This window comes from Orussus abietinus, unplaced genomic scaffold (genome assembly GCF_000612105.2).
Source record: "Orussus abietinus isolate OABI.00-Male unplaced genomic scaffold, Oabi_2.0 scaffold85, whole genome shotgun sequence".
Lineage (NCBI taxonomy): Eukaryota > Metazoa > Arthropoda > Insecta > Hymenoptera > Orussidae > Orussus > Orussus abietinus.
Window position 1 is genome coordinate 46,807 of NW_019394405.1, and position 25,545 is coordinate 72,351.

General features: G+C 42.9%; 5 protein-coding genes across 9 annotated transcripts; 3 read left to right on the forward strand and 2 right to left on the reverse strand.

Moving 5' to 3' along the window:
* Positions 1-8,352: 8,352 nt before the first annotated feature.
* LOC105697154 (40S ribosomal protein S11) lies at positions 8,353-9,936 on the forward strand. Its single transcript, XM_012420228.2, has 5 exons — positions 8,353-8,378; positions 8,814-8,939; positions 9,012-9,217; positions 9,404-9,552; positions 9,796-9,936. Exons 1-4 carry the CDS (start codon positions 8,367-8,369, stop codon positions 9,525-9,527), a joined length of 468 nt encoding a protein of 155 aa, XP_012275651.1. The 5' UTR covers positions 8,353-8,366; the 3' UTR covers positions 9,528-9,552; positions 9,796-9,936.
* Positions 9,937-10,029: 93 nt separating this feature from the next.
* LOC105697153 (chitinase-3-like protein 1) lies at positions 10,030-14,297 on the forward strand. The gene is made up of 5 exons (XM_012420227.1): positions 10,030-11,346; positions 11,467-11,524; positions 11,734-12,401; positions 12,866-13,152; positions 13,460-14,297. Exons 1-5 carry the CDS (start codon positions 11,116-11,118, stop codon positions 13,890-13,892), a joined length of 1,677 nt encoding a protein of 558 aa, XP_012275650.1. The 5' UTR covers positions 10,030-11,115; the 3' UTR covers positions 13,893-14,297.
* A 1,150-nt stretch (positions 14,298-15,447) lies between these two features.
* Positions 15,448-17,874, reverse strand: LOC105697161 (putative GPI-anchor transamidase). Of its 4 annotated transcripts, none has more exons than XR_001103787.1 (6): positions 17,617-17,874; positions 16,946-17,551; positions 16,770-16,880; positions 16,457-16,683; positions 16,123-16,351; positions 15,448-15,901 (listed from the first exon to the last, which is right to left on the reverse strand). XR_001103787.1 is itself a non-coding variant. In XM_012420238.1 (5 exons), the coding sequence occupies exons 1-5, from the start codon at positions 17,668-17,670 to the stop codon at positions 15,859-15,861; spliced, it is 1,041 nt and encodes a 346-aa protein (XP_012275661.1). In that variant the 5' UTR covers positions 17,671-17,874; the 3' UTR covers positions 15,448-15,858. The 4 variants fall into 4 exon arrangements, 2 of the variants coding, with proteins under 2 accessions (XP_012275661.1, XP_012275660.1); XR_001103786.1 differs by having other exon boundaries at positions 15,448-15,629; positions 15,682-16,351; XM_012420238.1 differs by lacking the exon at positions 16,123-16,351.
* Positions 17,875-18,433: 559 nt separating this feature from the next.
* On the forward strand, positions 18,434-22,421 carry LOC105697157 (TRAF3-interacting protein 1). Its single transcript, XM_012420232.1, has 10 exons — positions 18,434-18,648; positions 18,804-18,921; positions 18,998-19,110; positions 19,220-19,528; positions 19,607-20,067; positions 20,151-20,279; positions 20,361-20,601; positions 20,681-20,806; positions 20,913-20,998; positions 21,151-22,421. The coding sequence occupies exons 1-10, from the start codon at positions 18,514-18,516 to the stop codon at positions 21,299-21,301; spliced, it is 1,869 nt and encodes a 622-aa protein (XP_012275655.1). The 5' UTR covers positions 18,434-18,513; the 3' UTR covers positions 21,302-22,421.
* A 125-nt stretch (positions 22,422-22,546) lies between these two features.
* On the reverse strand, positions 22,547-25,300 carry LOC105697162 (lysM and putative peptidoglycan-binding domain-containing protein 2). 2 transcript variants are annotated; one of them, XM_012420239.1, is made up of 4 exons: positions 24,878-25,300; positions 24,329-24,484; positions 24,123-24,250; positions 22,547-23,853 (listed from the first exon to the last, which is right to left on the reverse strand). In XM_012420239.1, exons 1-4 carry the CDS (start codon positions 25,091-25,093, stop codon positions 23,610-23,612), a joined length of 744 nt encoding a protein of 247 aa, XP_012275662.1. In that variant the 5' UTR covers positions 25,094-25,300; the 3' UTR covers positions 22,547-23,609. The 2 variants fall into 2 exon arrangements, with proteins under 2 accessions (XP_012275662.1, XP_023287948.1); XM_023432180.1 differs by having other exon boundaries at positions 23,608-23,853; positions 24,127-24,250.
* Positions 25,301-25,545: the final 245 nt, after the last annotated feature.

The following is a 25,545-nucleotide window of genomic DNA, read 5'->3' on the forward strand; positions in this document are numbered from 1 at the left end:
TGAAGAAGCGATATTTCCTTCTAGACTCTCCTCGGAGCTCGACTCGTCCCTAGGATGTCCCGTGGGGATCTGCGTTTCCTTTTCATTTGTTATCCAGTCGTTGCGACACGGATAATCTAAGTACCAACAACCCCGCCGTCATGTACGCTACACCTCCAGCCTATCCGCATTTATTCGTACACGCACAGCGAGTAGGTACACGTTAAGTCGGTGCTTCGGAATTTTTGCATCCTCTCACCTGTCCCGCCATTACTTCTCTCTCCTCCGTCTTGACACTCTCAGCCGCGACTTTATAATTTCCCCGAGGGAATACAAATATACGGGAATTAATAAATCGACTTAAACCCTCGAGCGTCCATGCATACTTATTCCTACGTTTCCAGAATCTATTCATCCTGACTCCCCTATCGCGAGTGAAGTCACGACGGCTGGTGATAGTCGGACAATTACGATAATTCAGTAGAATCTCGGATTTATCAACGGGACGAGGAAGGAGTTATCCTTGGCCGTAAAATCATTTTCCCTCTCTCCCATCCTCGACTCGCTCGTCCGCATCCGAACCTGCGAGACCTCTATCGATAAGAGCGATATCGATCGAATCGGACCTCCCCGTGCCGAGTAACTTTCACAGATATTCGGGGACCGATCGACGGGATATTGACCGGAAATTAATTCCTACTTTGCGAAGCAACGCTGCCCTATCTTATCCAGGTCGGTGGATCGGTATGATTTGCATCGTCCTCGGGGACGGATTCTCCGCAGAGGCTTCGTTCGCCTGCTAATCGGGCCGGTCTTGACGTCACTTATCTAAACGCCATGAATTATTGCTATCAATGAAATAGAGCCTGGACGGTAGGCGCGGTAAAAACAGCAAGAATGTTAATAACGTTCGACCATTAGGCGGCATCGGCAGCGGCCATATTAAATGTATCGGCGCGCATCTCGGCTCGGTGCAGCGAGTACCCTGGTGCCCTGGCCAGGTGAGTAAACCTGCCCGGCCAAAGGGACGTACCGACTCTTGCCGATCTCCGGACTGCCTGCAATGGACCGCCTTGTGGGCGTCGTAAAGCGTCGTTCCCCATTATTCCTTCGGGATCTTGGTCCGAATCCGGGACCCGATACCAGTCAGCACCGGCGATTCTTCCCCGGCCTTATGACGCCTCTCGGCCGATAAGCCCGATGCCTGCAAAATATCAATGTTAATACGCAGCCAACTCGGAGGAACGTTACGGCGTTTAATTCACTCGCAGGTGGTCATGGGTCTCTTGTTTGTGCGGGGTTGCATTGCAGAAAATGGTCGAGCCGGCTCAGTTATACTTAGTATAAGGGCTCGTTTTAATATTAAAGGAAATGGGATTCGGAAAACGATAATTTCCATGTAAGTACCAGCCGAGAAATCCGCGGGGCCGAGACGCTGCAATTACGCCGGTGGTGTACGCCTTTGATAGAAACGGACGCGAGTTTGTCGAAGAGAACTCGGCGGAGGACGCGTCGTTTCTTCGGGCGACGGGGGACCGTCGCGATGCCGAGCCCGTCTCGAAGAGGACGATCGGATCGCTCGACTGGAAGCCCCGCAGATCCTCTTAGGGACTCCTCGTTATTATTATCCTCGGACCTCTTGGCACGCTATCACGAGCGACGTACATTTCCCTCGTCCCTCCCCTGCCGCGATGTCGTGCACCGACTATAAAGTATCGGCAAACGACGACGCGGCGATACTTCATAATTCCCACCTTCCGCGCCCTGCGACTCCGCGCGCTGCAGCATCCACGTCTCGTCTCGCCTCGTCCCGCCGCGTCACTTTCTCGGCCGCCGGCCTTCGCGCAGGTAGCGGTTAAAAAGAGCGTCACTTAAAGTCCTCCGAGCCTCGTCGAATGCAGCAATTAAACCGAAAATACGACGCGGCAATATTTCATAATTCCCACCCTACGCGCCCTGCGACCTCGCACAGCGACTCCGCAAAGCGCCCCTCTCGACTCTGCGCTTTCTTTCGCCGGTGACCTTCGTAGAGACGACGCCGTTAAAAACAGGACCCCTTAACACATTCGCGACCGGCAAATTTTTTCCGTTTCAAATACTGAGTACCGGCGAAAATAATGAAATTCTGAAACTGGTTGCCGCAAACTTGTACCGTGTATCGTTATGGACGTGATTCACGTCAGCGGCAACCAGGAATAGAACTTGAGAAGACGTGAATTCACGTCAGCGGTCGCGAATGTGTTAAGCTGTTATGAAAGTGGCGTGTCATATAGATATATACCAAAAAGTGAAAGTAATTATAAAACTTTTCTCCAAACTGCATGCACCGAATAGTTTGAAGCTTTAGCACGTGAATATAGAGGTTCTAATGAAGGTCTTGAAACTCGCAAAATTTCATTTTTCGGAAAGAAAATTGTTTTTATCTCTGTCAAGCACCTAAAAAGAATTTCTTTTTCGAAAAATGATATTTCGTGAGTTTGAAGACATTCATTAGGACCTTCCTAGTCGCTAAAGTTTCAAATTATTCGGAGCACCCAGTTCGGAGAAAAGTTTCACGAACGAGACCTCTTCGACGCGTTCGTATCATCTTAGAACCCTCTCTATACCCAGCACTTACGCCCCCAGCTACAAGAAACAAATTAATCTTCCTTTCTACCCCGCTCGAGCTCAATACCCCGGAATTGGCATCGATCGCCCGATAGCTCTTGTTTCCTGCAATCATAGACATCACGGAAAGACGTCGAGTGTCACGAGAGTCCTCTAGAAACGTCCAACTATCACGAGAAACCCTCGATTCGCCCAACCCAGGACTCCGGATGTCTTCATCTTCCGGGGACCTTCGAATTCAACCGGCACCTTGAAAGCACCTGCATGTCTTCCTCCAATGTCTTCTTTTTCTTTCCGATCGGTTACCCCCACTCATAGATACGTCGCTCAGCGTCAGCTTCTCGAGGGACGTCTTCAGGGTCCCCTGCCGGATGTCCTTGCAGAATCCCAGGATAACCATCCGACGTGCAACGCCTTCGGGCCGTTGGACGGAGATACCTACGACGAAGAGCAAGGAAAGAAGGAAAAATCGAGGCCTTATGATCGGTGAGGTATCGCGGCTTACATGCAGTGGAACTCCCGGGTACCGTTAGTGGTTGGGCGTCGTGGACGTCGAGAGGACGAAGGGCTCTCCGCGTGCTTTGCGTGCTGCACCGCGACGCGGGGCATCAGGAGGCCGGGTCGCCAGGCAACACGACTCGGCCTGCTGCAGCCCAACCCGGGCAGCACCGTGCGGCCTAGCCCGATGCACCGCGACCCGACGCGGCGCACCGTCGAGCGACCCAGCCTGCTGCAACGCGGGTTAGCCCGTTGCGGCGCGGCGCACGTATGTACACCCCTCCAGGCGAGAGCGTGCATGTCAAGCGGTCATTAATCAACGTTATATTTCAGTTGTTTTCCAAGCGGTACGGACATTCACGAGCGCCCGGTCCCAGGACCCGAGAGTGAGCCATTGTAATCGCGTTAGCGAGTTCTCTTACCTCCATTTCCGAAGGCCCTCCTCCTTCTCGCATCAAAAGACATCATCATCGTTTCGCGCCGAGGTGTGTAACGCATCCCTTTAAGAGGCTCGTAGACTCCTTGTCGCGCTTCTTGTCCGCTTTTGTGCCCTCCTTGGCACCTGAACGGGGGGGTCTGCGTCTCGCCGCAGCGAGAGGTGCCGAGATAGGTGCCTCCCAAGTGACGGGGACGAAATACGGACTCCTGGAAATCGATACGGCCATTAGGCTCTCATAATTCAGGCTGCGCCTCTCGAGAGCCGAGCTCCGGCTCGCTTGCCCTTCCGTGACGGTCCCAAGAGGTTCGTGCCTCCGTCGGGGATTTCGCGGAGCGATTTCCGGGGAAGAGGCAAGGCCTTCGGATGTTCCACGAGCCTAAGGCTCGCATGGAAGTCGGCTCGGCACTCGAGAAATTCGGTTCTTACTGCCGCGAGCCGCAGCTCGGCACGTAGGCGCGCCTGTCGCGGGATTAGTAACGACGTCGTTAGTCGAAAAAGTGACCGAGGGGTCGAAAAACCGCCGAAGACCCGGTCCCCGTGGGAGCGAGAGAGACGCGCCGAGGAACTCGGAGCGAGGGAGAGAGACCGACGGCCTAATTGAATTTTCGAGCGGGCGCATACCGCGTTTTATCGCGTAGATTTACGAGCTGGCCCTCTTGCCGCTATCGGCCCTCGCTCCCTCTGTCAGCCCTTTGCCGGGATCCCGGAATTAACGAGGCCGACTCCGGACTCGCGAATCTCCCCCGACGGTCCCCGAATCCCATTTAACTGGCTGACGCGCTCGGTGCAATAATAATTACGGGATAATTGCTCATGGGAATGCCGGATTCGCATAAGGGCGCCGGCATAGGCGCCCTGTGCCGAGTCGCCGGGGCAGAATCCCAGGAACGGCAACCGGACAAGGTCCATTGTTTTTTCTCCTCCTTTATTTCTTCGGGACGCGACTCGAATGTTAACAATCGATGTTTCCGACCTCGACACTGGACTCATACTGTGAAATCGCGTCGAGAGAGAGAGAGAATCCCAGCGGGATTCGTGTCCCTTCTTTTCTTCTCGAGGAGCTGTTCACTTGAAATCAGTGAAAACGATTTCCTTCTTTAAGAACCGACTGCCTTTGATTTCATGTGATAAACAATAATATTACTAGGTAACAAGGGACATTCGGCCTTAAAATTGTGAGAATGTTTCGGTCATTTCTAAAGATTTCCAGCCATTTCTGCTTACGATTTCCAGCTGATTTCCACGTAACTTCGAGCACTAAAATCCGTGATTTCCTGAATGAATATCCCCTCGTTTTTTTCAGCACATCAATGAAAGGTTGGGTAATTTCGCGTTTATTGAGGCTTTCGACGTAAATTACGTAAACCAAGTAGTTTACAAGAAAAATCGTAGAAAAAAAGTAAATTATGTTTCCAATATGGAAGACGCCGCAGGTGCACGACATACGCCTTCTACATTATTACGGAACGTATTATACCTTGTAATATACACGTAGAAACCACGCATATTACATGATGTATTACACCTACCATCCCTGTGCATGCCTGTACAGTCAATATCTGGACGTCAGTAATACGGTTCGAGGGACAGGATGCGAGAAAAGGACACAAGTACCTTACAAGACCCTCCTCGTTGCGTTCCAGCATGAATATAGTTCAGTGGACCTCGCAGGGAGAAAACTTGCGAAATCTTGGGAGAGGAGAAAAACTAGGGGACTTTTTCATTTTCGATATCCAGGGGGCACTTGGATTATATCTTAGGAAAAGTCGACGCCTATGGACGTCTCGGCCTCTGGCAATGTGCGTGCGCCCTGGTCCAGGCCACGTACATACCCCGTGCATGCTCGGTGCATGCCCAGTCCTCGACTTCGTAAAAACTCGACGAGGAAGCCATCCTATTCTCTTCCACGGCGCGTCTCCTTGTGACGTGGTTCGTGGAAAGGAGCCGCGCTCGGGAAATATTCGAGAAATGAATTCCCTCCTGCCTCGCGATGATGAGAGGCATGAGATCTTCTTGATTCTATTAACGAGCCCGCGTGCCGCATCGCGAGGCCGCGATTTCTACGTGGAAACGGAAGGCTACGGCCTTCGGAAAAACTACCCGAGAGCCACCTTGGGACCGAAGAGTCTCGACTTTCTCACGGAAATGGCGAGAGGGCCCTAACTATCTTCGTCTATCCTAAAACGAGGTCCTGGAACGACTTCAGGGCGGCGAATTTAGTCAATGTCGATCCCTGCCACGTCCTACGGCTCTCACACCGGCATGAATTCTCCGACACCTCGCGAGAGAGAAGGAGGATCGGTAAGAAGAGTGTCGAAGACATTTTGCGCCTCATAAACCAGACTAGGATCTTGTTTCCCCTTCAAGGTCGCGTTTCTTCGGTCCCTAACGAAGGGGAACAAAACGGTCGTCTAGAGACCCCGGCAGCGACCTGGATCGACGTTTTCCTAGAAATCGCGGTTTTTGCCTATGCCTTCTTTAAATAATATACTGATAAGCGCTCGTTAAGTAAATCTTTTTAGTCGGCTACCTCGAAGACACGAGGACATGTAAATATCGGTCGCTGTCGGAAGTCTCTTCGATTTCGCTTATTATTAGATTATGCTAACTTAGCGTAATTACCGTAGGTAGTTCCGTCCAGCCTCTTCTCGTGTTTCCTCCTCGTCGTCCCTTCAGGGTCCACTCTTATGGCCCAGACCTCGCGTGTCTCCTTGAAGTTCTCCTGGTGACCGTTAGCGAGGGAACGGTCACCGAGTGCATTTAATCCCGGATCATCGGCACGAATACGGAGTGCAATCGTGAAGTCCCTCGCAAAGTGGAGAAAGAGAGCAGCCGATACGCAGGAACGTCGTCCAAGGCACTGGCCGGATATACGAGAGCCCCGTTGGTCTCCCTGGGCGAGCTCGACACGCGATATACGTCCGACATCCTGGATCGAGGAGTCAACTTTAGGGAGGGAGGATCCGCTTCTAGGACCCGGCGAAAATGGATCTGCATTCCTCTAGGCGGACTGCCGGAAGGTCTCGATTTACCCGTCGCTTTACAGTCACACCCTTGCGCCGAGGTGGATTCTTCGCACGTCGAGCAGACGGAGGAGAGGCTTTGAACGCTGGCTTTGTCCGTCTCGGCCGTCCATCTGTTCGTCGCTCGTGTACCTGGATGCACCGGGAATATGTCGATTATATGAAGATTAATTGAGGATCCATATGCAAAAATTGAGTTGCGTAATCCTTTTAAATACCAGTTTCGCATCCTTGGTCCTGGGTACGCCGAGAATAGAATATCATTGAATCAGAGAAATATTTCTTTGGACGATGAATATTTTGTTAATTTAAAGTATAATTATTTGACTCAAACTCGAATAAATCGTATGCAACGTTTCTTCGGAGCGGTGACAATCTATTTGAGTTTCTTTGAGTTGAACGATTATTCTTTAAATTAACAAAATATTTCTCTGGTCCAATGAATTTCTTTTTCTCAGGGTAGACACTTGCTGCAGACTTCTGAATGCTTCTTCTACAGGGAGTCGGATTTCCTCTGAAAGTGCAGGGTTAAATAAATTAGCAGGGTCCTCTGTGTTACGCCGGCCGTTCTATATGTAGGTCTCCGCGTTATAATCTCACCCGCTTTTATCGCGTGCCCACGCTATGCGTACGAGCCCGGTGCACGCAGTCATATTTTCGCACCTGTCACATTAAACGGGCGTAAAAGTTGGAATTGTCTGCATCAGTCGTAGACAACCGCAAGACGATTCCACCTATGGCGAGCGAGGGGTGCCTTAGGTACCCGTGTACTTTCTTGTAGGTGCCTGGCCGGTTCGACTTCCATTCCCGGGATGTTACCGACCTAGAGAAAAATCCCCGACGCTTTATTCCATGCGTGAAAGGGCTCGAATGATGTAGCACGAAATATTTCATTTTACCATTACCTTCCAGACTCCAGCCGCGTCGATGGGCTCCGGGAGGGAATTTTATTTTTCTCCCGTGGGAGAACAAAACCATGGGGCGCTACAAGTGTCTTGAAAAATCGGGACCTCCCCTCCTTCTGCGCAACGCAACCTGCTCGATTAGCGCAAGTTAGGAAGTTCCTTATAACTAGTGTGTCGAATTACCCTTTGTTACCTGCACGATGATTTCTCGGTTTAACAGTTTCCACTGGCGGGGTTAACGCTGGGCTTAACCCCGATACGCTGTAAACTGCGAGATGTACTTTTTCTGTTGTTGCGCTGATTGGATATTTTGTGGTTATGTACGTCACCCAATCGTCATTACATCTTCTTAAGGTAATGTGAAAGTGGCGTCAAAGAAGTCTCGTTTATGAAATTTCTCTCCGAAATGGGTGTACCGAATCGCTTCAAACTTGACAATGTGTATATGAAGACTATAAAGGTCCTGGCACCCATAAAATTTCAAGTTTTAAAAAATTTGTTTATAGACATTTTCAACGTGTTTTATAAAAAATGAAATTTCATAAGTGTCAAGACCTTCCTTAGAGCCTCCGTGTTCACTTTGTTAAGTTTGAAACGATTCGGTACACCCAGTTCGTAGAAAAGTTTCATGAACGATTGACCTTTCGGATGCCAGTTTCACATCCTCTCAATTCTGTCACTTCGACTTCATTCAATTGTTCTTTATGGACTCGTTAATGTCTTGACTCTGTTAATACTCTCATATTGCTATTGCTTTGATTCAGTGTAGTGAAATATTTTATCGATAAATCCAGATGGAATTTAGAAAATGGAAACCGCCTTGTAATTCATCAGTTCTCCCACAGATGGCAGCGCCAGCGGGCGATTCGACGCTTTTGAACTTCCGCCTCCGGTTCGCTCTTTCAACGAATCAAGATGGCTGACCAGGTATGTGTGCTCCTGTTAAGTCTGACAGAATGAAGAATTTCTCGCGTATCTCAGCGTGGCGTGAAAAAATTAATAGTGGCGCAGTGATTTGTGCTCCCGTGATAATGCATTCCCAGTAAATTATGCCTTCCCTGATACTGATTTTTGTAGAATCATGTTTTCCTTAGAACTACCTGACACGTGGTTTTCGCGTCTTCGCTTGTAATTTGCACATTTATACGATGCGTTCGGGTTTTATGAAAATGTAATTATCAAGTATGTTCCCTTGTACGGGGTCAAAATATCGCCGATACTCTTAAAAAGGCTTTACGTGGGTTCTTAGGTTATGTTAATTTGTACCCACGAGGCATGGCTTAATGTGATTTTTCGCTGCGTTTCTTCTACTAAAAATGTAAAAGGATATTGAAAAAAAAAATGGTTTTTCTTTTTATCTAGACCGAGCGTTCATTCCAACGGCAACCAACAGTCTTTCTTAACCGCAAGAAAGGCCTTGGACCAAAGCGCCGGAAGTCTATGCGATACAGTCGCAATGTTGGCCTGGGATTTAAAACACCACGTGAGGTAAATACTGTAAATAAAGTTTTCTTCTTTGAAGAGGGTGGATTTATATGTTTACAAATTGTTTCTTCATAGGCCCTTGAAGGAACTTACATCGACAAGAAATGTCCTTTCACTGGTAATGTCTCGATTAGAGGACGTATCCTCACTGGAGTTGTACAAAAGATGAAGATGCAAAGAACCATTGTTATAAGAAGGGATTATCTACATTATATACGGAAGTATAATCGATTCGAAAAACGACATAGAAACATGAGTGTTCACCTCAGTCCTTGCTTTAGGTAAGTCTTCCAAGAATATCTTGGTAAATGAATTTTTATCCGAACATCATTCACTCTGATGAAAATAACGACGGTCTTCTGACAACAAATTGATGTCAATTGTCATTTTCTGAGTTTCAAAAATAATTCGTTTTCGTATGAAATATTTTTACTCCTGTATATAAAATTGAACTGTTTCTGTTTCAGAGATGTGGAGATTGGTGACGTCGTGACAATTGGCGAATGTCGACCTCTTAGCAAGACTGTTAGATTCAACGTTTTAAAGGTCTCCAAGGGAACTGGATCGAAAAAAAGTTTTAAGAAGTTTTAAGTGATACTTGATGAAACAGACGTTGGTTAGTTTCTTATTAAATTTTCCTTACATTAATTGCTCCTCTATAGTTCTACAAATTAATTAGAATCTGACGTAACTTCTTCGAATTATTCAAGTATGAAGTTTTAATGATGAGCTTGACGACGGTCTTCTGAACACAAATTGAAAGACATTTATCGTCCACTGAATATTTAAAGAACTAGAATTATACAAGTCTAATGTGTAATGGGTTTCGATGTAATAAAAAAAATGTTTCTGTTAACAGAATGGCAACACCTGGGAGAACAGCTGGAAGATGGAAGTCAGAATTATGACAACTGGGTGTTTTATACAATAATCGTTGCCATTCAAATACTGTACCATAAGGGAATTAATAAATCTTATGGATACGTCCTTAAAAAACTTATAAACGCAATGCTACATGACCTTTCCAATTGCCTTGCTAATAAAAAGTATAACTTCAAAGATAGGTCCACTCAGCGTTATTTTTATTTACATATCAGGATGACTCGTGCTTGTATCACGATTCCAGAAAGTCTGAGAACGTTCGATAATCAATTTCCTCTTAAACGCAAGAAGAAAAACTACAATAAAACGATTGGCATAATCTAAATGTACCTATATTGACTAAGTACTCTTTCCGAACTCTCGGAAAAAAAAAATTCTATTCATTGCTAAAGCTCGTTAATCCCGCTCCAGAAAAATACGTAAGAGAATTCCATTATCAAAGCGCATTAGCCTGCTTAACACATTCCCATTGCGTAACGTAATTACCGTACGATAATATTCCCAGAACTCAAGGAGAATTATTCACCAACGCTCATGCGGAATTAATTATTTGCCCACATGTCCACATGTGGGAAAAATGTACGTTGATATTGATTAATTTTCATCGACATCTGGTCCATTGTCTAAATATGAATTGATAATCGTGGCAACAAGGCCGTTGTCGAAATTCGTGACAATGCGTTTCCATTACTCACGATTGACTTCATCGTCAACAATAAACCGATCAATTTTAATCCCGCGTGATATTTGTGACATGATAATAACATTTCGCGTGATTATCCGCTTCATTGTCTTCCGGGTAAAATTGTTAACTGATCCAACATCCGTGTATAAAAATTGTCCCGATGAATCCGATCAGCCAAAACCCCGATATCGTTGCAACTTCCTGCAATTATCTCTGATAATTCGTACCAAAAGCTCTCGTGAAACTCGGACAAAATTTCAGGTGCGGGGTGTTTCCGAATTTTCTTTTTAAACAAAAGCATAGGAAACAAAGGAAATCGACCGTTTACAACCAGATCCTCAAGAGAAGAGTCCATGAAAACTATTTCTCCATGGCAAGATCCAATTCATGCGTCGTGGAACATTTAAATTCAGGGTCTCTTGTCACTGGAATTCTCAAAATAGAAATCCTCTTTAGAAATAAAAAAGGAAAAGTGAAATCTTTGGAACAGGCTGATTAGCGGTATGGGGCACTTTCCAATTTGCATAATCGAAGATCAATCGCCGTTTTATTTAATCCGATTAGGGCAGATCTTAGCCATCAAAATCGATTGTTAACACCTGCGGCAATATTATGTGTCATATACCTGCAACGCTCTTATCACGCATCAAGCCTTCGCTATCTAGATTCAACATTTCGCAATCGCTCAGATCGACTGATCTTGAAACGCACAGTCCTTCGGGTTTATTCTTCGGCAACTGTACAAATGCTCGCGCTTTGTTTTGGATGTCCCAAGATCTCTTGAAACGAAATAAAAACTCTCGCGAGACTAATCCGAGGCAGTTTCGTTGGAAAGCACTCGAGGTAAGGAAGCTTGGAGGGTTCCGAATCGGTGCCAAAATTCGGCTGCACACTTAATATCTACATAAAGAAGTCAATAAGAAATATAATAATCTCTTAATACAATAATTTCATTATTTTCAGATGCGCGGATTACTGTTGGCGGTTTTAGCGGCCTTCGCAGCCGTGGCTGCAGGCGAGAGTAAGTGATGGAAATTATAAAAAGAAATTTAAAAAAAGGCATTTCATCGAGTGAATATATCTAAAACACTCATCCGCTTCTCCTACTCGTTGGCGTTCATTCGTAAAGGCGTTCGATTAAATTCCCAAATTTTTTTAAGCTTATTCAGGCACAAATTATCTACCACGTGACTCCAGAAATACCGTCAATTTTTCTTCGACCTTTTCCAGAGAAGATAGTCTGCTACTACGGCAGCTGGGCGGTTTACCGGCCCGGCAATGGGAAATTCGACATCTCGTACATCGACCCGACCCTGTGCACGCACATGATCTACACCTTCGTCGGAATCTCCGAGCAAGGAGAGGTGAAGATCCTGGACGCATGGAACGACCTTCCAAACGACTACGGAAAGGACGGCTTCGGTAAGTTCAACAGGCTGAAGCAGTTGAGTCCAACGACGAAGACCCTGGTGGCCATCGGAGGATGGAACGAAGGATCCATAAAGTATTCGGCGGTGATGAAGAACCCGAGCCTGAGGTCGACCTTCGTGAACAACGTGGTGAACTTCGTCGAGAAGTACGGCTTCGACGGCTTCGACGTCGACTGGGAATACCCCGCCCAGAGAGGAGGATCCGCAGAAGACGTGCAGAACTTCGTCCAGCTCCTGAAGGAGCTGAAGGCCCGACTCGCCCCCAAAGGACTCTTGCTAAGTGCCGCAGTCGGAGCCGCCGAGTCCTCGGCATCCCAGTCCTACGACATCAAGGCTATTTCCCAGCACCTCGACTTCATCAACCTTATGACCTACGACCTGCACGGCTCCTGGGAGAAGACAATAGGCATCAACGCCCCGTTGAAGCCGAGGTCCGACGAGCATGGCTTCCAGAGGTCCCTGAACGTCGTAAGTACACCCTCGGCGTCTCGTATCTGCACCAAGAGAAAAGACTAGTTGACTGGAACGAGTATACATTGTTGCGCACACCATATATAATTGCAAGAAACAATTATTCCGTTGGGAAGAGAAATTTATGTCGATTTAAAGGAATTCCTGTTGACTTAAAATAATTGCAACTTCACTGAGAAAAAGGATTAATTGGATGAAACAAGTGTGCATTATAACTCGAATCGCACATAATTGCAAGAGATAATTATTCTGTTCAGAAGCAATAATTCATACCGATTTAAACTAATTCTTCTTGATTTCAAATAATTTGGTTCACTCAGTCTGGCATTTCTTCGGACGTATTTGATCGCAGGATCTTGTCGTCCTGCATATTTCTTCGAGTCAACCAACTTTTCATCTTCGGATGGAAATTAGAATTTGATCGAGTGGTATTAATTTCGATATTTCCATATTTCTTGTAGGAAGCTGCGGTCAACTACTGGCTGAGCCAGGGAGCAGACCCTCAGAAACTGATCCTTGGAACCCCGCTTTACGGAAGAAGCTTCACCCTCGGCGACCCCAACAGAGTCACTCCAGGATCCCCCGCGAGAGGACCAGGAGATCGTGGAATATACACCAAAGAAGCTGGCATGTTAGGTTACAACGAGATCTGCGAGTTGCTGCCCAGCTGGACCAGCCAGTGGGACGAGGAGCAACAGGTGCCATACGCCTACAGCGGCGACCAGTGGGTCGGATACGACAACGTGAGGTAAAAATGGCAGAGCAATTTCATATACATCGTCATAGTCCTTATCAACCCATTCCTACGTATCATTCCCAGTGAGGAAAGCGTCACGGAACATTCCGAGCGGCGCGAACTTCCTCCACCGTTATCAGGAATATCCGTAACATGAAATTATCTAACGGGAAAACTTGCGTCTCCCCCCCCCCCAAACGATATCAGGCATTTCCGAAGAGCGCAATTTCCGTCACATCCATCAAATCATTCCAAGATTGGATTATGTTTATCGGGGAGTTTCATGTCTCGTCATCCTACAACGCATCCACGTTTCCAGATCCATCGAGCTGAAGGCCAAATTCGTGCTGGAGAAGAACCTGGGAGGAGCCATGCTGTGGAGCATAGACACCGACGACTTCCTTGGCAAGTGCGGTACCCAGTACCCCTTGCTGAAGGCCTTGAACCACGTGCTTCGAAATGGCCCTGCGGTGCCAGTTGAGCCCAACCCACCAGCGAGTCCTGTGACGAACAAGCCTCAATATACCAGCACTCAGCCCAGCTACCCCAGCAACCCTGGCAAACCACCAGGCTCTTCGACCGGAGGTCTCTGCTCGGCCCAAGGATATGTCCGAGACCCGGTCGACTGCAGTAAATTCTACTACTGCAACTTCGCGGGAGAGCAGCAGCCTGCCGAATTCCGGTGCCCCGGCGAGTTGGCCTTTGACCCAGCCCAGAACGTCTGCAACTACGCTGACCAGGTCCAATGCTAGGTCCTTCGAATCCCGATGGAAGTTCTGATGAAGTGATGACGGAGATCGACCGGATACGCAGCTTGAGGAGCTTGGAGAACGGGGATGTCTTGGAAACGGAGAGCTCGAGCGGTTTGCGGATTCTTCGTGGACGGCGACGCGTCGAGCGATGACACCGATGTCTGATTTTGTACCCGAAGAGACTGATTCCTAAAGCTGCTGTCCACCTTAGACGAGATTAGATCCAGCGGGAACACTGGTCGAGTATTTCCCTGGATCCTCCCAATGGTCCGAGGCATCGGCAGAATCTTGGCTTATTGCTAATTCTTGCTTTAACGTCTATCGAATGGCTCCCTGAAGGCGAAGCCTCGTGTACCAATGCTCTTGGACGTACTCGAATAAATACTTGTTATATTTAGAAACTGGCCCCAATGTTGTGTCGCTACAAGATTAAGTTAATTTATTCATCTAGTTGTTACACTTCGAAGAGTTACGTGCGTCGCGTAATAAATATTTTTGAGTCGTCTTAAATAATAGGACCTAGGCAAAGAATTCAAAAGTCTCCATAGAAGCCCAGAAGGACACGGACGTCGATGCTCGATAAATAGTATGTTAGTCAACGAGTGGCGGCGCTGTAATCATCTCTCCATCTCTTTCAATCTTATGGCGATATATAGCGAATTGCATTCTTTCTTTATCTTACACACAATACTCGCCTTTTTATATGCGTCTCTCTTCCTCCCGTATGTGAGATATCGTTGGCTAACACATGCGATCTCTCTTTTACCCCCACTTCTGGTTCGTTAGCCAACTTTTAGAGAATCAAGCGCTAACATAGGATCTGGGTTTCCATGGGACTTCTGAATTCTTTGACCTAGGTAATACGTGGTTCTCGGAACCAATGTGGTTCCCAGTAGACGTTCGCTTAGACTATGTTACAATAAGTTAACGTTGAGTATTCTGTTAGCTACCGAGATATTCGACACCTCTGCACGAGCAATACCCGGCCAATCTCGGAAATGCCGCACTGGAATACTTTTTCTCTTTACTCGAGCTCGAACAACTCGAAGATCAACTGAAGGGGGCCACTTTGATTAGCATTTCACGTACTCGGGTCGGTCGCAGGAATCGGAATCCATGTTGAATATCAATCCGTGCTGACAATAAAAGGCCATCGGTATTCCTCCGCTTCTGTGGCAATGGTAAAATTTTCCGCAGTTGAATGGATCCCGGAAATAGCCGTGCTTAGCGCAAATCGGGATCAAAGGGACCGTGGGGGCTGTTGGAAAACCGTGTCTTGCTGGGTCCTCAGGGCTCAAAGGGTTCAACTCGTTCGAGTCCACCTCGTGGACCTCCATGTACATGCGATTAACTGGCACTGCGGAAACAGCAACCGCCACTGCAAGCAACGAGATCACCCGGTGGTGCATCTGAAAAAGAAAAAAGGAATCATTTTTATCGAGTTCTCGAGTACTCGTGAAATGACATTAAAATGAAGATTGTTTTCGGAATGCCCCTAAATTCTCTTACTTTAGTGATCGTTGGATAACTTGCAGATTGTTTACGTGATTTTTTGCCTTCCTCGAGCTTCGTACCGTCCTCTGCGATGGACTGAATGGATCGAGCAATGAATGGAGGGCACTGGTCAAGATCAATGATCTAAGAACTCACGTCTCGTACTGACATTCGCCATGGAGCTCGTTCTTTATATACAAGCTCAGCATCCGAGATATTTTTGTTGGCACCATTCGCAGATTGCTACGTAGAAACCCACATTAAACTTGACCGTTAACCATCGCTAAGTGTTTACCATTTAAAGGAGATAAAGTGACGCAGGCAGATTTTTCCCACACGGCTGAAGAGATGATAATTCCGTCCGTGTCTGTATCGTGTCTGTCGGAAGGTCGCTTAGAAAAATTCGGCAATGCTGACGCATGTGGGAAATCTTCACTTCCGGGAAATCCTGACCATGCACACGCAGGGCATGTCATGCTACACGAAGTTGCGAAAAAAGTACGGAACTTCTATCTCTGAAACATTCCAAGGGTTATTAATTTTTCCGCCTCGACACATAAAAGGCATTACTTATATATTAGTTTTCATTGAAATTGTGGAAGGAATGAAATAATGTGCTGTTCACGTGCACGCTGGATAATCTGCTTCCATAATTTTTTAAGATAAACATAATCACTTAGTGCGCGGTTTGTGTGACATAACGACACAACGACAAAACTTCATGTCAGAGAGTCACCTTGCCCTCTGATTCGTCGATGTCGCTCTTTCGGGATCGACGCAAGGCGACCCAGACCCAATTCCAGATGTAGTAATTACTCGGGCAACTGTGATATATTATAGCAGATGCTAGTAAGGAAGATACGCAGCTGAGCTGATCTCATGTGATGCTGATCACGAAAGGGGTTAAGGCCATTCAGTTTAGCAAGACGCATTCCGACTTTCCAAACGATTGATTGTACAAAAATCTGACAGAATACATTGTTTTATACAAAATGCGGCTTTTAATGATTCCTAACTAAATACGCTATCGAAGGATTTAATTGTTTATTTTATCTAGTTTAGGCAAATACTTAGACATATCAGGAAACTGTGGGGCATAGCTGTGTCTTTCTTCTGATTTTGGTATCAAGGTTTTATTTCTTTTCACTGATAAAACGTTGATACTGGCAGTCGTTAATTCGATTGGTCTTACGGAACCAAAGAAATCAGTCACTGGTACCGTGTTTGGATCCCTCATGAACAGATCCGTTCGCACACCGACAGTGGATAAGCAGTTACGTTTAGGACATATCTGCAGCTGAAAATAAAGAATAAACATTTGAACTCGGATGTCAAAGGGTTTCCTGACCCATTATGAAATGAACAAAATATTTGCATGCTTACAAATTCACCAAGTGTGCTTGTACTCGAAGGTTCTACTCTTTCCAAAAAGTCCAATGCATAATACGTATATCTATCTATGATGTAGACCCCAATAGCCTGGTCCACGTGATGCTAGATAAGGAGGAGTGGTTAATGGATTTATAGATTGATAGAATTAATAAGTTTAATTTACATACCGAAAGAGAATCTTCGCCAACCAAGCTAGAAGCGACAGCTAAAATATTTGGGGAATAAAACTTCTCATACATGGAGCTTGCTTGACAAGTATCGACGATAAAAAGAATTTCATGATATCTCCTTTTCTGCCACATTTGTTCTAGAGCATCGCTTAGTTCTTGACTAGTGATTTCTTCAGAGTCTTGAAATTTCAAAAAACCATTGCCTCCATGGCCAGTTAAATAAATCAGAATATTTGAACCCTCGTCGGTTAGCAATTTTTTAGATCTCGGTGTTTCTGGGGGTAACCTTCCAGTTAATAATCTCACAAAATTCTCAACGGTTACCTCATAACCTCTATAATCAACTTCTACGTCATCACCGTAAACATTAATATGCTGTTTTGCATTATTAAATACAGTGGCTGGTCTAGGATTTCTCGGATTACAAGCCATATCGTCAGCGATCATCAGTATAATCTGGGAATCAGGAATCCCTAGTCGCTTAACACTACGATACATCGACAACACATTTGCTACATGTCGATAATTAAACCAGAAGCGGGAGGTATCAACTAAAACTGCCCAATTGTTAGAATGTCCTGTTTTTGATGATACATCAGGTACCTAAAATAATTCAACATACATCTGTATAAACTACTCGTAACGTACAATTAATTCAATCGACATACCTCAAATGCTTGAATATAAATTAACATTGACAATACTATCATGACTAGATACATGTTGAGTGTTTGATCTGCTCAAACATCATCCATTTCAAATATTATTTATTTATTAACAAGCCGCAAATGCGTGCTAAAGTACTGAATAAACTAACGCCATAAAAAAAAATAAACATGACTTGATACAGTATAGGTGTTCACAGAGATAAGTTGTGATAAGTTGCGAGATTGCTCACGGGCAGGAACGCACTTGATCGCACTTGCCATCTGATACCCCCCAATGGCGGCCCAGCTCAGAGATGTGTTGGAAGCAAAGATGAGGAGGATCCCTGAGTTAGCCGTCATTAGGGGGTATCAGGTGACCGCATTCTCCACCGAGGGCAGCACCGAATCGAGCGTGCAACCTAACTCAAGAGCAATCTCCCAACTCATCTTTGTTGTTCATTGCATAGAATTAACCAATCAGAGAGTGTGCTATGACTCCGCCATTTTCTGGAGGAATTTTGAATTGAATAAAATAAAGATTGTTCTTTTTAATAACGTCAAAACTATTATCGATATCTTCCTTAATAAATGGATGTGCTTATTTTAAACTTATTTATGTAATTAATCATTTTTATCTTAATCTTTGAACAGAAAAAAGATGAGAGTAGCCAGGCTCAAGGGGACACAGCTACCAAATTTTTGCAACACGAGCGCCGTTATTCCTGCGGATGCCGCTGGTACCCGAGGCACCGTTTCAATCAGATCTCGTGTTACCATTGATTTTTTTCGATATAACAACTTGTCACTTGTCATTGGTGCCAAGTCACGTGATCGTTGCCCTTGGATACCGTTTAACAACACTTAACCCGACAAACTGACAACTCGTCGTTCTTTTAATTGTTTTAATACGGTTTTACAATGTCAGAGGACGTCAAACCTGAAGTGATTAAGAAAACCCAAGATCTGCTTGGAAAATACTTTAAAAAGCCACCTCTCACGGAGAAACTATTGAGGAAACCACCATTTCGGTTTTTGCATGACATTATTACTGCTGTAAAGTGCACTAACTTATTTTTGTTAAATTTTGTTAACGTTTTCAGACAGTCGATTATTATAATATACAATAAGAACTTTCTTTGTTATCTGTTTATCTGTACTTAAAGGAATATTTTATAATGACATTATAATACAGTGTGAATCACTTTTAGATAATAAAGGAAACTGGATTTCTTGATGGCTTATTTACAGAAGAAGAAATGATTTCTGAAAATATCAAAGATAAAGATGCAAAACTTTCATACTTAACAAAACTAATAGATGTAGTAAGTAAGTATGTATTTCAGTAATTTGAAACATGTAAATATACCACGTTTTACAGATTACGATAAAACATATATTGCAGAGTTAATTACTGGTGCGAATCTAACAGTACGAGCTAGTAAAATTATTTCTGGACAAGAACCAACAAAGACCAATGAGCTGTTACAAATGATTGGAAAATGTCTTAATAAAAAGGTAACAAACGTTTTTCTTGAAAGAAAAGTATCAGAAATGAAACAAGTATTTACATAAATCCTGATGTTTAGTTTCATATATAAGTGTAAATGTAAGCATTTCCTAACAGATAAACAGTACAGAGGCAATTGAACACTACAAAAAGAACGGTGACAAAAAAACACGTAGTACAGTAAAATCTAAGACATCATTGAAAGAACAGCCCATAAAAAAACCTTTATCAAGGCAATCTTCTCAGACAAGGAAATCATCAGAAAAAGAGAAAACAGAACACAAGAAAAGATCGTCGAGTACCAGTAACGTACCACCAAAAGAAATAAAAACAAACAATGAGAACAGTAAAACTAAAAGCCGTGAAAGTTCAGAAAATGATAATGAAATAAATAAGAACCAAAATGTGGAAATACCTCCAGCTGAAGTAATTATTATAATAATCATAGGAATATTCTGTGAATTTTTAAATTTCTGCATCCCTAAATATTTTAATTATTTGTAGCCAGTCGAGGAAAGAGTTTCTTCATCTAGGCGTAAAAGAGTTCCGTCTACTGCTAAGACAAAACCAGAAGATGTATCTTCAAATATTTCTGACTCTACAATTAGTAAAACATCCAGTTCTCCAACCCACAAAGTTAAACGTCATTCTTCAGAATCTCACCATGAGAACAAAATAAAACAGCAGACTTTAAGTGATCCTCCAAATGAATCTGTAATCTCGGAAGACAACGAAACTAATGTGCCATTAACAACAGAAAAGGATGCTGGCGATGCAAAGTCGAATGTTTCGTTTAAAAAAGAATCTGCAAAGGGATCTGTAGAAGTAGAGAAGGCATCTTCGAGAAATAAGTCGGCAAGGGTTTCTAAATCGAGCAACAGTAGCGCAGCAAAGCAGTTTGCTAGTGATAACGAGCCTACACCTGTTGATCTGACAAAAGTGTCAAAGGAAACTCAGGAAGCGAGGTATCTTTTCAAAGCGAATTCTCGTATTTTGTTTGAGAAATATGAAATAGGCATTTTAATTCTTATTATATAATAATGCTTAGCGTACCAGAAACAATAATTAATATACCACGAACATCTCTTCGGCCACCAAGTGCTCGACCAATGAGTGCAAGACCTGCTGCACCAAGAACGAGAACAAAATCAGATTTTATTCTTACTGAAGATAGCCCGTAAGGAATGCTTGAAGTAAAACAGTAATCATTCTGAAATGTAATTATATATAATTATCTAGGTAATATATTTGTTTTTAGTACTCCTATGGGACCTGTTAATGTTATACTTGAAAGCTTCGATCAAAAGGACGATGATGCTGATGACATGGTGGTGATGGAGATTGGAGGAAATGGTGATTCCTTGGGAGTCGACACTACAAGTAAAATGCAGAAAGAACTAACGCAAGAACATGGACATTTGGTGGCACAAATTTTAGAAACACAAAAAGAATTGGTTAACACGGACAACCTTGATGTTCTGCCTAAAAAAGTTGAAATTGTGAGAACAAATGATTTCTTGTATTTTCGCCTAAATATATTACGCTGTCGTGCAAATAATTAGGTGCAGACGTTTTCAGGAGTGGGAAGTTGGCTCGAGACGAGATCATGAAGTAGTGGTTAAAGAGATTGACAAACTAAGAAGTGAAATACAGACACTGACACGAGCTACTAATCCATTAGGAAAACTCTTGGATTACGTACAGGTATTTCTTTCTATCCACATCAATCCAGTATTGTCAGTTAATAACAAGCTCTAGTTGTACACAATATGCTTGCTTTTATCACTGTTAAATGATTGTCAAAATATAGGAAGACGTAGAGACGATGCAAAGAGAACTTTACGAGTCACGAAATGAGTATAATCAATTGATGGAGCAGTTCGAAAAAGAACAAATGTACGTGATATTTATTTGATACAATCTTACATCTAAGAATAACATATTTACATTGTTATAATTGCACAGTCTGTGAAAAGCAACTATTGGTTTTTCTACGGTTAATCCTACGGCATTAGCATAATGTTTGTTCTTACTGAAATTTCCTACAGCCAGACACAGGAATCAGTGGGACCTATGAAGGATACTTTAAAGTCAATCGAGAACAACATAAAAATGCAATTAGATAAGATATGCCAAGCAAAGGCAAACATAGCGAGGAATGACCAGAAGATTCAGCGTCTGTTAAATGGACACGTGTAGCAGTTTATGCTCAACAGTTGATCAAGGTATTACATTAATACATCTACAATATTGTCATTTCAGGGTTACAAAAAGTAAGTCCTTAACACTAGAAATACCAAGATCAGTCAAAATAACTGGTTTCAGATGGTCCATCCTATACAAAAAAAATCCGCCGGTAGTTCTAGTGTTAAATCCGTTTCATTATATCAAAAAATATTTTTACTACTAATCGTATGGTATTGTAAATAGGAAAATATCTCAATTACCAACAATACATGATAAAGTATGTATAAAAACACGCCTAAAGATTGAAAATAATACTACTAAAGTATTATGATCCATAGGTGTAACACTAAACTGCAACAGGATAATATAGATTTAATGAACTTCATTTTATTCAAGAAAAAATGCTCAGTGGTGTCAAGGCAATATTATCTCAAAATCAATTCTACCGTCTACCCCTTTATAAAAAGTGTTTACCAGAGTCATACAGAGCCCTTCTCACGTATGCAAAATACGCTGTTAGACAGCTTGAAATAATTACCTATGATTATCTGATGATTGTGTCTCTCAGCATTTACTTCAATACGTGCGTAGCACTTTTTGTTATAGATTACAAAATTGGGCACCATAGAAAGTTCAATCATAGAAAGTTGTAACTATTAAATTGAATTCGGTACACGAATATTCTATAAGAAACATATTTTTATAAGCGTGAGTTTTCTCAATAGGTTTCTAAGAGTTAAGTAGAAAACGGTATGCATAAAAGTTTCGAAGAGAGAATGAATAAAAGAAAGCGAATTGATGATAAGAGCACATTTTTATGATACGGTGAATTCTAAATACAATCTATGTCATGATAATCCAAGTAAAATGTAATGGATTAAACACCATTAATATTAATCCTTCAGATTTGCGAAGCTAAAAGGTAAACTGTCGTTGGACCTATATTAATATTATTCAGACCTTGCCGATTGACTTTCCGAATTCAGGCATTATACATTTACATGTATAACAAATGTCTGTATTTATGTATGTACATACCTACAAGGAACTAAAATCTACTTAAATATTGTTAATCAACTAATTTGTGTACATATGTGAAAGCTATTATTTTTTTATAATTATGCTGATCTTTTAAGCGATAGTAGTAGTACGAATCATATACAAGCACTAGTAGCATACACTCATTCTTACGAGGTCGAATAATCTCATATAACAGTTTTTGTCGTTTGTTATTACGAAAAAAAGCAAACTCCCCAGTCCATGTACCTGGTGCCCCAGAGAAATATATTTTCTTTGGAATATTACAATAAATCTTCCACAATTCAACAACATATACTTTGAACATATATATACATATATAATTTGTGACATAACAATCAACAACTTTTATAGTTTGCGAGGTACAGTAATTCGTTTTCAAAGAACTGCTTTGTATTTTTCTCAACAAATTAAAGAATAAGGAAACATGACAACTTATCACCTCTGAAACACAGATATTAATAATCTCCATATTTCAATATTTCGCAAATAAATTTGAAAACAATTACTCGACTTATACATTCTGTAAAGAAAGTATACTTTCAACTGCCATTAATCAATATAGTTATTTTTAGTATGGAATACATTTTACAAAATGATTAATTACATAGTAAACTATTATTGAATTTCTTATCTCACGATATTCGTTCTTTTCTACCGACCTAATTATTCGCGTTCTTCACACTTCTTAAAAATGTTGAGAATTCATTTGCAAGTGATTGGACATGAAGAATGTTAGTTAATTATGTGACTATACTTCGTTTCTGTACTTCTGTCATTTCTTTAACATTTGTTCAAAATACCATATTAGGAAAAGACATAGTACCAGCGATGTGTTCATGCACTGACATCGTGTTGTATGTACATGAACAATTGTATAAGCTTACACGGTAGTAATGCCTTTACACTTCTTTTAAAAGGTGTCATAATGAAGATTTGAACGTAAGAGACAATTGTACACTGTGAAAAAAGAGATCCAGATATCACTGCAATTATTGCTGCTTAATGACACAATGATTAAATAATAAAAAGTGGGTTACTCTATCAGAATAATTGAGACATTTTTCGATTGGAAAAAGCAAAATTATGAAAAATTATATTAATACAAAATGTCAATAAGGTAAAGGCACATATGGTTTACCATGGATTCGTAAATAATTAGTTACTTTAGCAAACATCTGTAGCGCAATTTGTTACATTGATATCCAGTTCTCTTTTCAATTTCAAAATTTCTCCTAAAACTCAAGATCATTTAGGCGCTAACCAAACAAATACTTAATTGCTACAATTGAAACATTTCATCCTGTTGCTGTTGAAGTCTCTGTAATGAAGTTTTTACTCGCCTGCCTTGTGTCATGACAACAGCAGACGGTAGGCTGTGAACATCGCTCATAGAAGCAGGCCTCAGTACCTCAGAGGATGGTGTTGATAAGTACGAATTTGATGTAACTGGATGTGAGTTGCATTGAGGTCTACCAACTGTTCTTCTCCGTTGTACGCTCTCACTGTCCCCCTCGTTGCAAAACCTACATAAGCATGGTTACACTATTGAAAAAGATATCAATGTTTACAAACATTGCAATCCAATCAATGCACCTACACGAGCGTGAACAGTATCATTAAAACACTTAATTCGTATTTGCCGGTGAACTAAATTATTTTTTAGTGTAAAATCCTTGTTGATAAATAACAAGCATGCTAAAAATAAAGCTTCTAAATTAAAAAAAAAAAATGGGTGCTACAATAAGCAAAATGTAGTCAAATCATAAGAAGAGCTAAAGTATAAGAAACTTACTCACTGTTCCCTTGTGCCCTCTTAACCTCCTTTTTCATACTTGCTATAGAAGAGTCCATTTTTGCCAAAAATTCATTTAATGAGCTCTCCTCATCAATGGACGAAGTCATCGAAGATGGACTAGAAACCTACACGATCGAACCTTACGTTAGTAAACCATGAAGTAGTTTTTATCTTTCGATGGTTAAAATATTCAGAAGTCGTACACTCGCAATACTGCTATCGGCATCGCCATCCAATGGAAGACTGCCATTATTGGGTCCAGACAAAAGGCCTTCACCAGGCACCGGGATGAGTAAATGCTCTCTTAAAAATAAGCTGTCCGAAGCCCACAGTCTGTTAACTCTTCTTATCTGCTCTGTCTAAAAACGAAGTCAAATCAGAGAAACATGTACGTACAATTGGACTTCCACCTTGAAACAGAACTCACCATTAAATCTATAGTTAAATAACGGCATTAAGTACGTAATCGCGACTCGAGAAGGTGATTTCACTTGCTCAGTGATCCTTACAAGGTGAAACAATTCGAAAGTGGCAACAAAACCACTTACGATTTGCGTAACGGTGTCGGTAAGTGGAATGACACGTATACAAATCTCGGCAGTCATCTCGTGATATAGAATGAATCGCCGAGATGTTTTAGCACGAGTGGCTTCTCGACTCGTAAATTAGCGCTCTAAGGTGTAACAACTCTAAAGTGACAGCCGAGCGAGGTGCAAATCGCGCAGCGGCCTCGTCGACGATACGATACGTACCGTGACTCCGTACTTGAGAGCGATTCCTTGAAGAGTATCCGATTTCGACACCACATGTTTGATCAAGTTTTCGTTTCTGGTCATGTGTTTGGCCGTGCTGCCGTATCTCTTCGGAGTTTTACTCGACTCGCGAATGGACCTTCGTTCTTCCATCTCTCTGCCGCCATTCCTCTGCATGGTCAACTCTTTTACCAATTCTGCCAACATTGCCGCCATGACGGGGAGGCCCGCAAAAATTCAAAAAAACTAGGTCCAGCCGACTTCTCCGAATTCCGCGTTGCAGATTCGACTCTGGCTTACTCTGGAATTGGATTATTAACCAATCGAGAAACTTATCGCCCGATGAAATTGAAACGGGTCTAAAGTCCTAATCTCCCACTCGTATTGTTAAAACGAAGAATATGTATCTTTCCGAGACCGTCCTGGGGATGTATTTTTTTAATGGAACTTCCGATAATCGCGATATAGTCTTGCTGCGAGCACTTTCACGCTTTCGTAGATAGAAATGCTGCGTTCCTTCCAAGGCAGGAATTAATAGGAATGCTTCTTCCGAATACTCGATGAATATCGCAAGTTTTCGACATGTGGTCGTCCGAAGGTTTATGCCTCGTGGTTTATCTAGTAGGCCATGGATGTAAAAAATTATCGCTGTTTTAAGACGCACATTT

Coding starts and splice junctions, on each gene's coding strand:
- LOC105697162 (XM_012420239.1), bottom strand. CDS start 25,093: ATGGCGGCAATGTTGGCAGAATTGGTAAAAGAGTTGACCATGCAGAGG. Junction 24,485..24,877: donor CTCTCAAGTACGGAGTCACG/GTACGTATCGTA, acceptor CTTCGTTTTTAG/ACAGAGCAGATAAGAAGAGT. Junction 24,251..24,328: donor CCGATAGCAGTATTGCGAGT/GTACGACTTCTG, acceptor TCGATCGTGTAG/GTTTCTAGTCCATCTTCGAT.
- LOC105697154 (XM_012420228.2), top strand. Junction 8,940..9,011: donor GATTTAAAACACCACGTGAG/GTAAATACTGTA, acceptor GTTTCTTCATAG/GCCCTTGAAGGAACTTACAT. Junction 9,218..9,403: donor CACCTCAGTCCTTGCTTTAG/GTAAGTCTTCCA, acceptor TTTCTGTTTCAG/AGATGTGGAGATTGGTGACG.
- LOC105697153 (XM_012420227.1), top strand. CDS start 11,116: ATGTGTCATATACCTGCAACGCTCTTATCACGCATCAAGCCTTCGCTA. Junction 11,347..11,466: donor TTCGTTGGAAAGCACTCGAG/GTAAGGAAGCTT, acceptor CATTATTTTCAG/ATGCGCGGATTACTGTTGGC. Junction 13,153..13,459: donor GTCGGATACGACAACGTGAG/GTAAAAATGGCA, acceptor CCACGTTTCCAG/ATCCATCGAGCTGAAGGCCA.
- LOC105697161 (XM_012420237.1), bottom strand. CDS start 17,670: ATGTATCTAGTCATGATAGTATTGTCAATGTTAATTTATATTCAAGCA. Junction 16,881..16,945: donor TTGGCGAAGATTCTCTTTCG/GTATGTAAATTA, acceptor CTCCTTATCTAG/CATCACGTGGACCAGGCTAT. Junction 16,684..16,769: donor CAAGCACACTTGGTGAATTT/GTAAGCATGCAA, acceptor CTTTATTTTCAG/CTGCAGATATGTCCTAAACG.
- LOC105697157 (XM_012420232.1), top strand. CDS start 18,514: ATGTCAGAGGACGTCAAACCTGAAGTGATTAAGAAAACCCAAGATCTG. Junction 20,807..20,912: donor AACTCTTGGATTACGTACAG/GTATTTCTTTCT, acceptor GTCAAAATATAG/GAAGACGTAGAGACGATGCA. Junction 20,999..21,150: donor CAGTTCGAAAAAGAACAAAT/GTACGTGATATT, acceptor AATTTCCTACAG/CCAGACACAGGAATCAGTGG.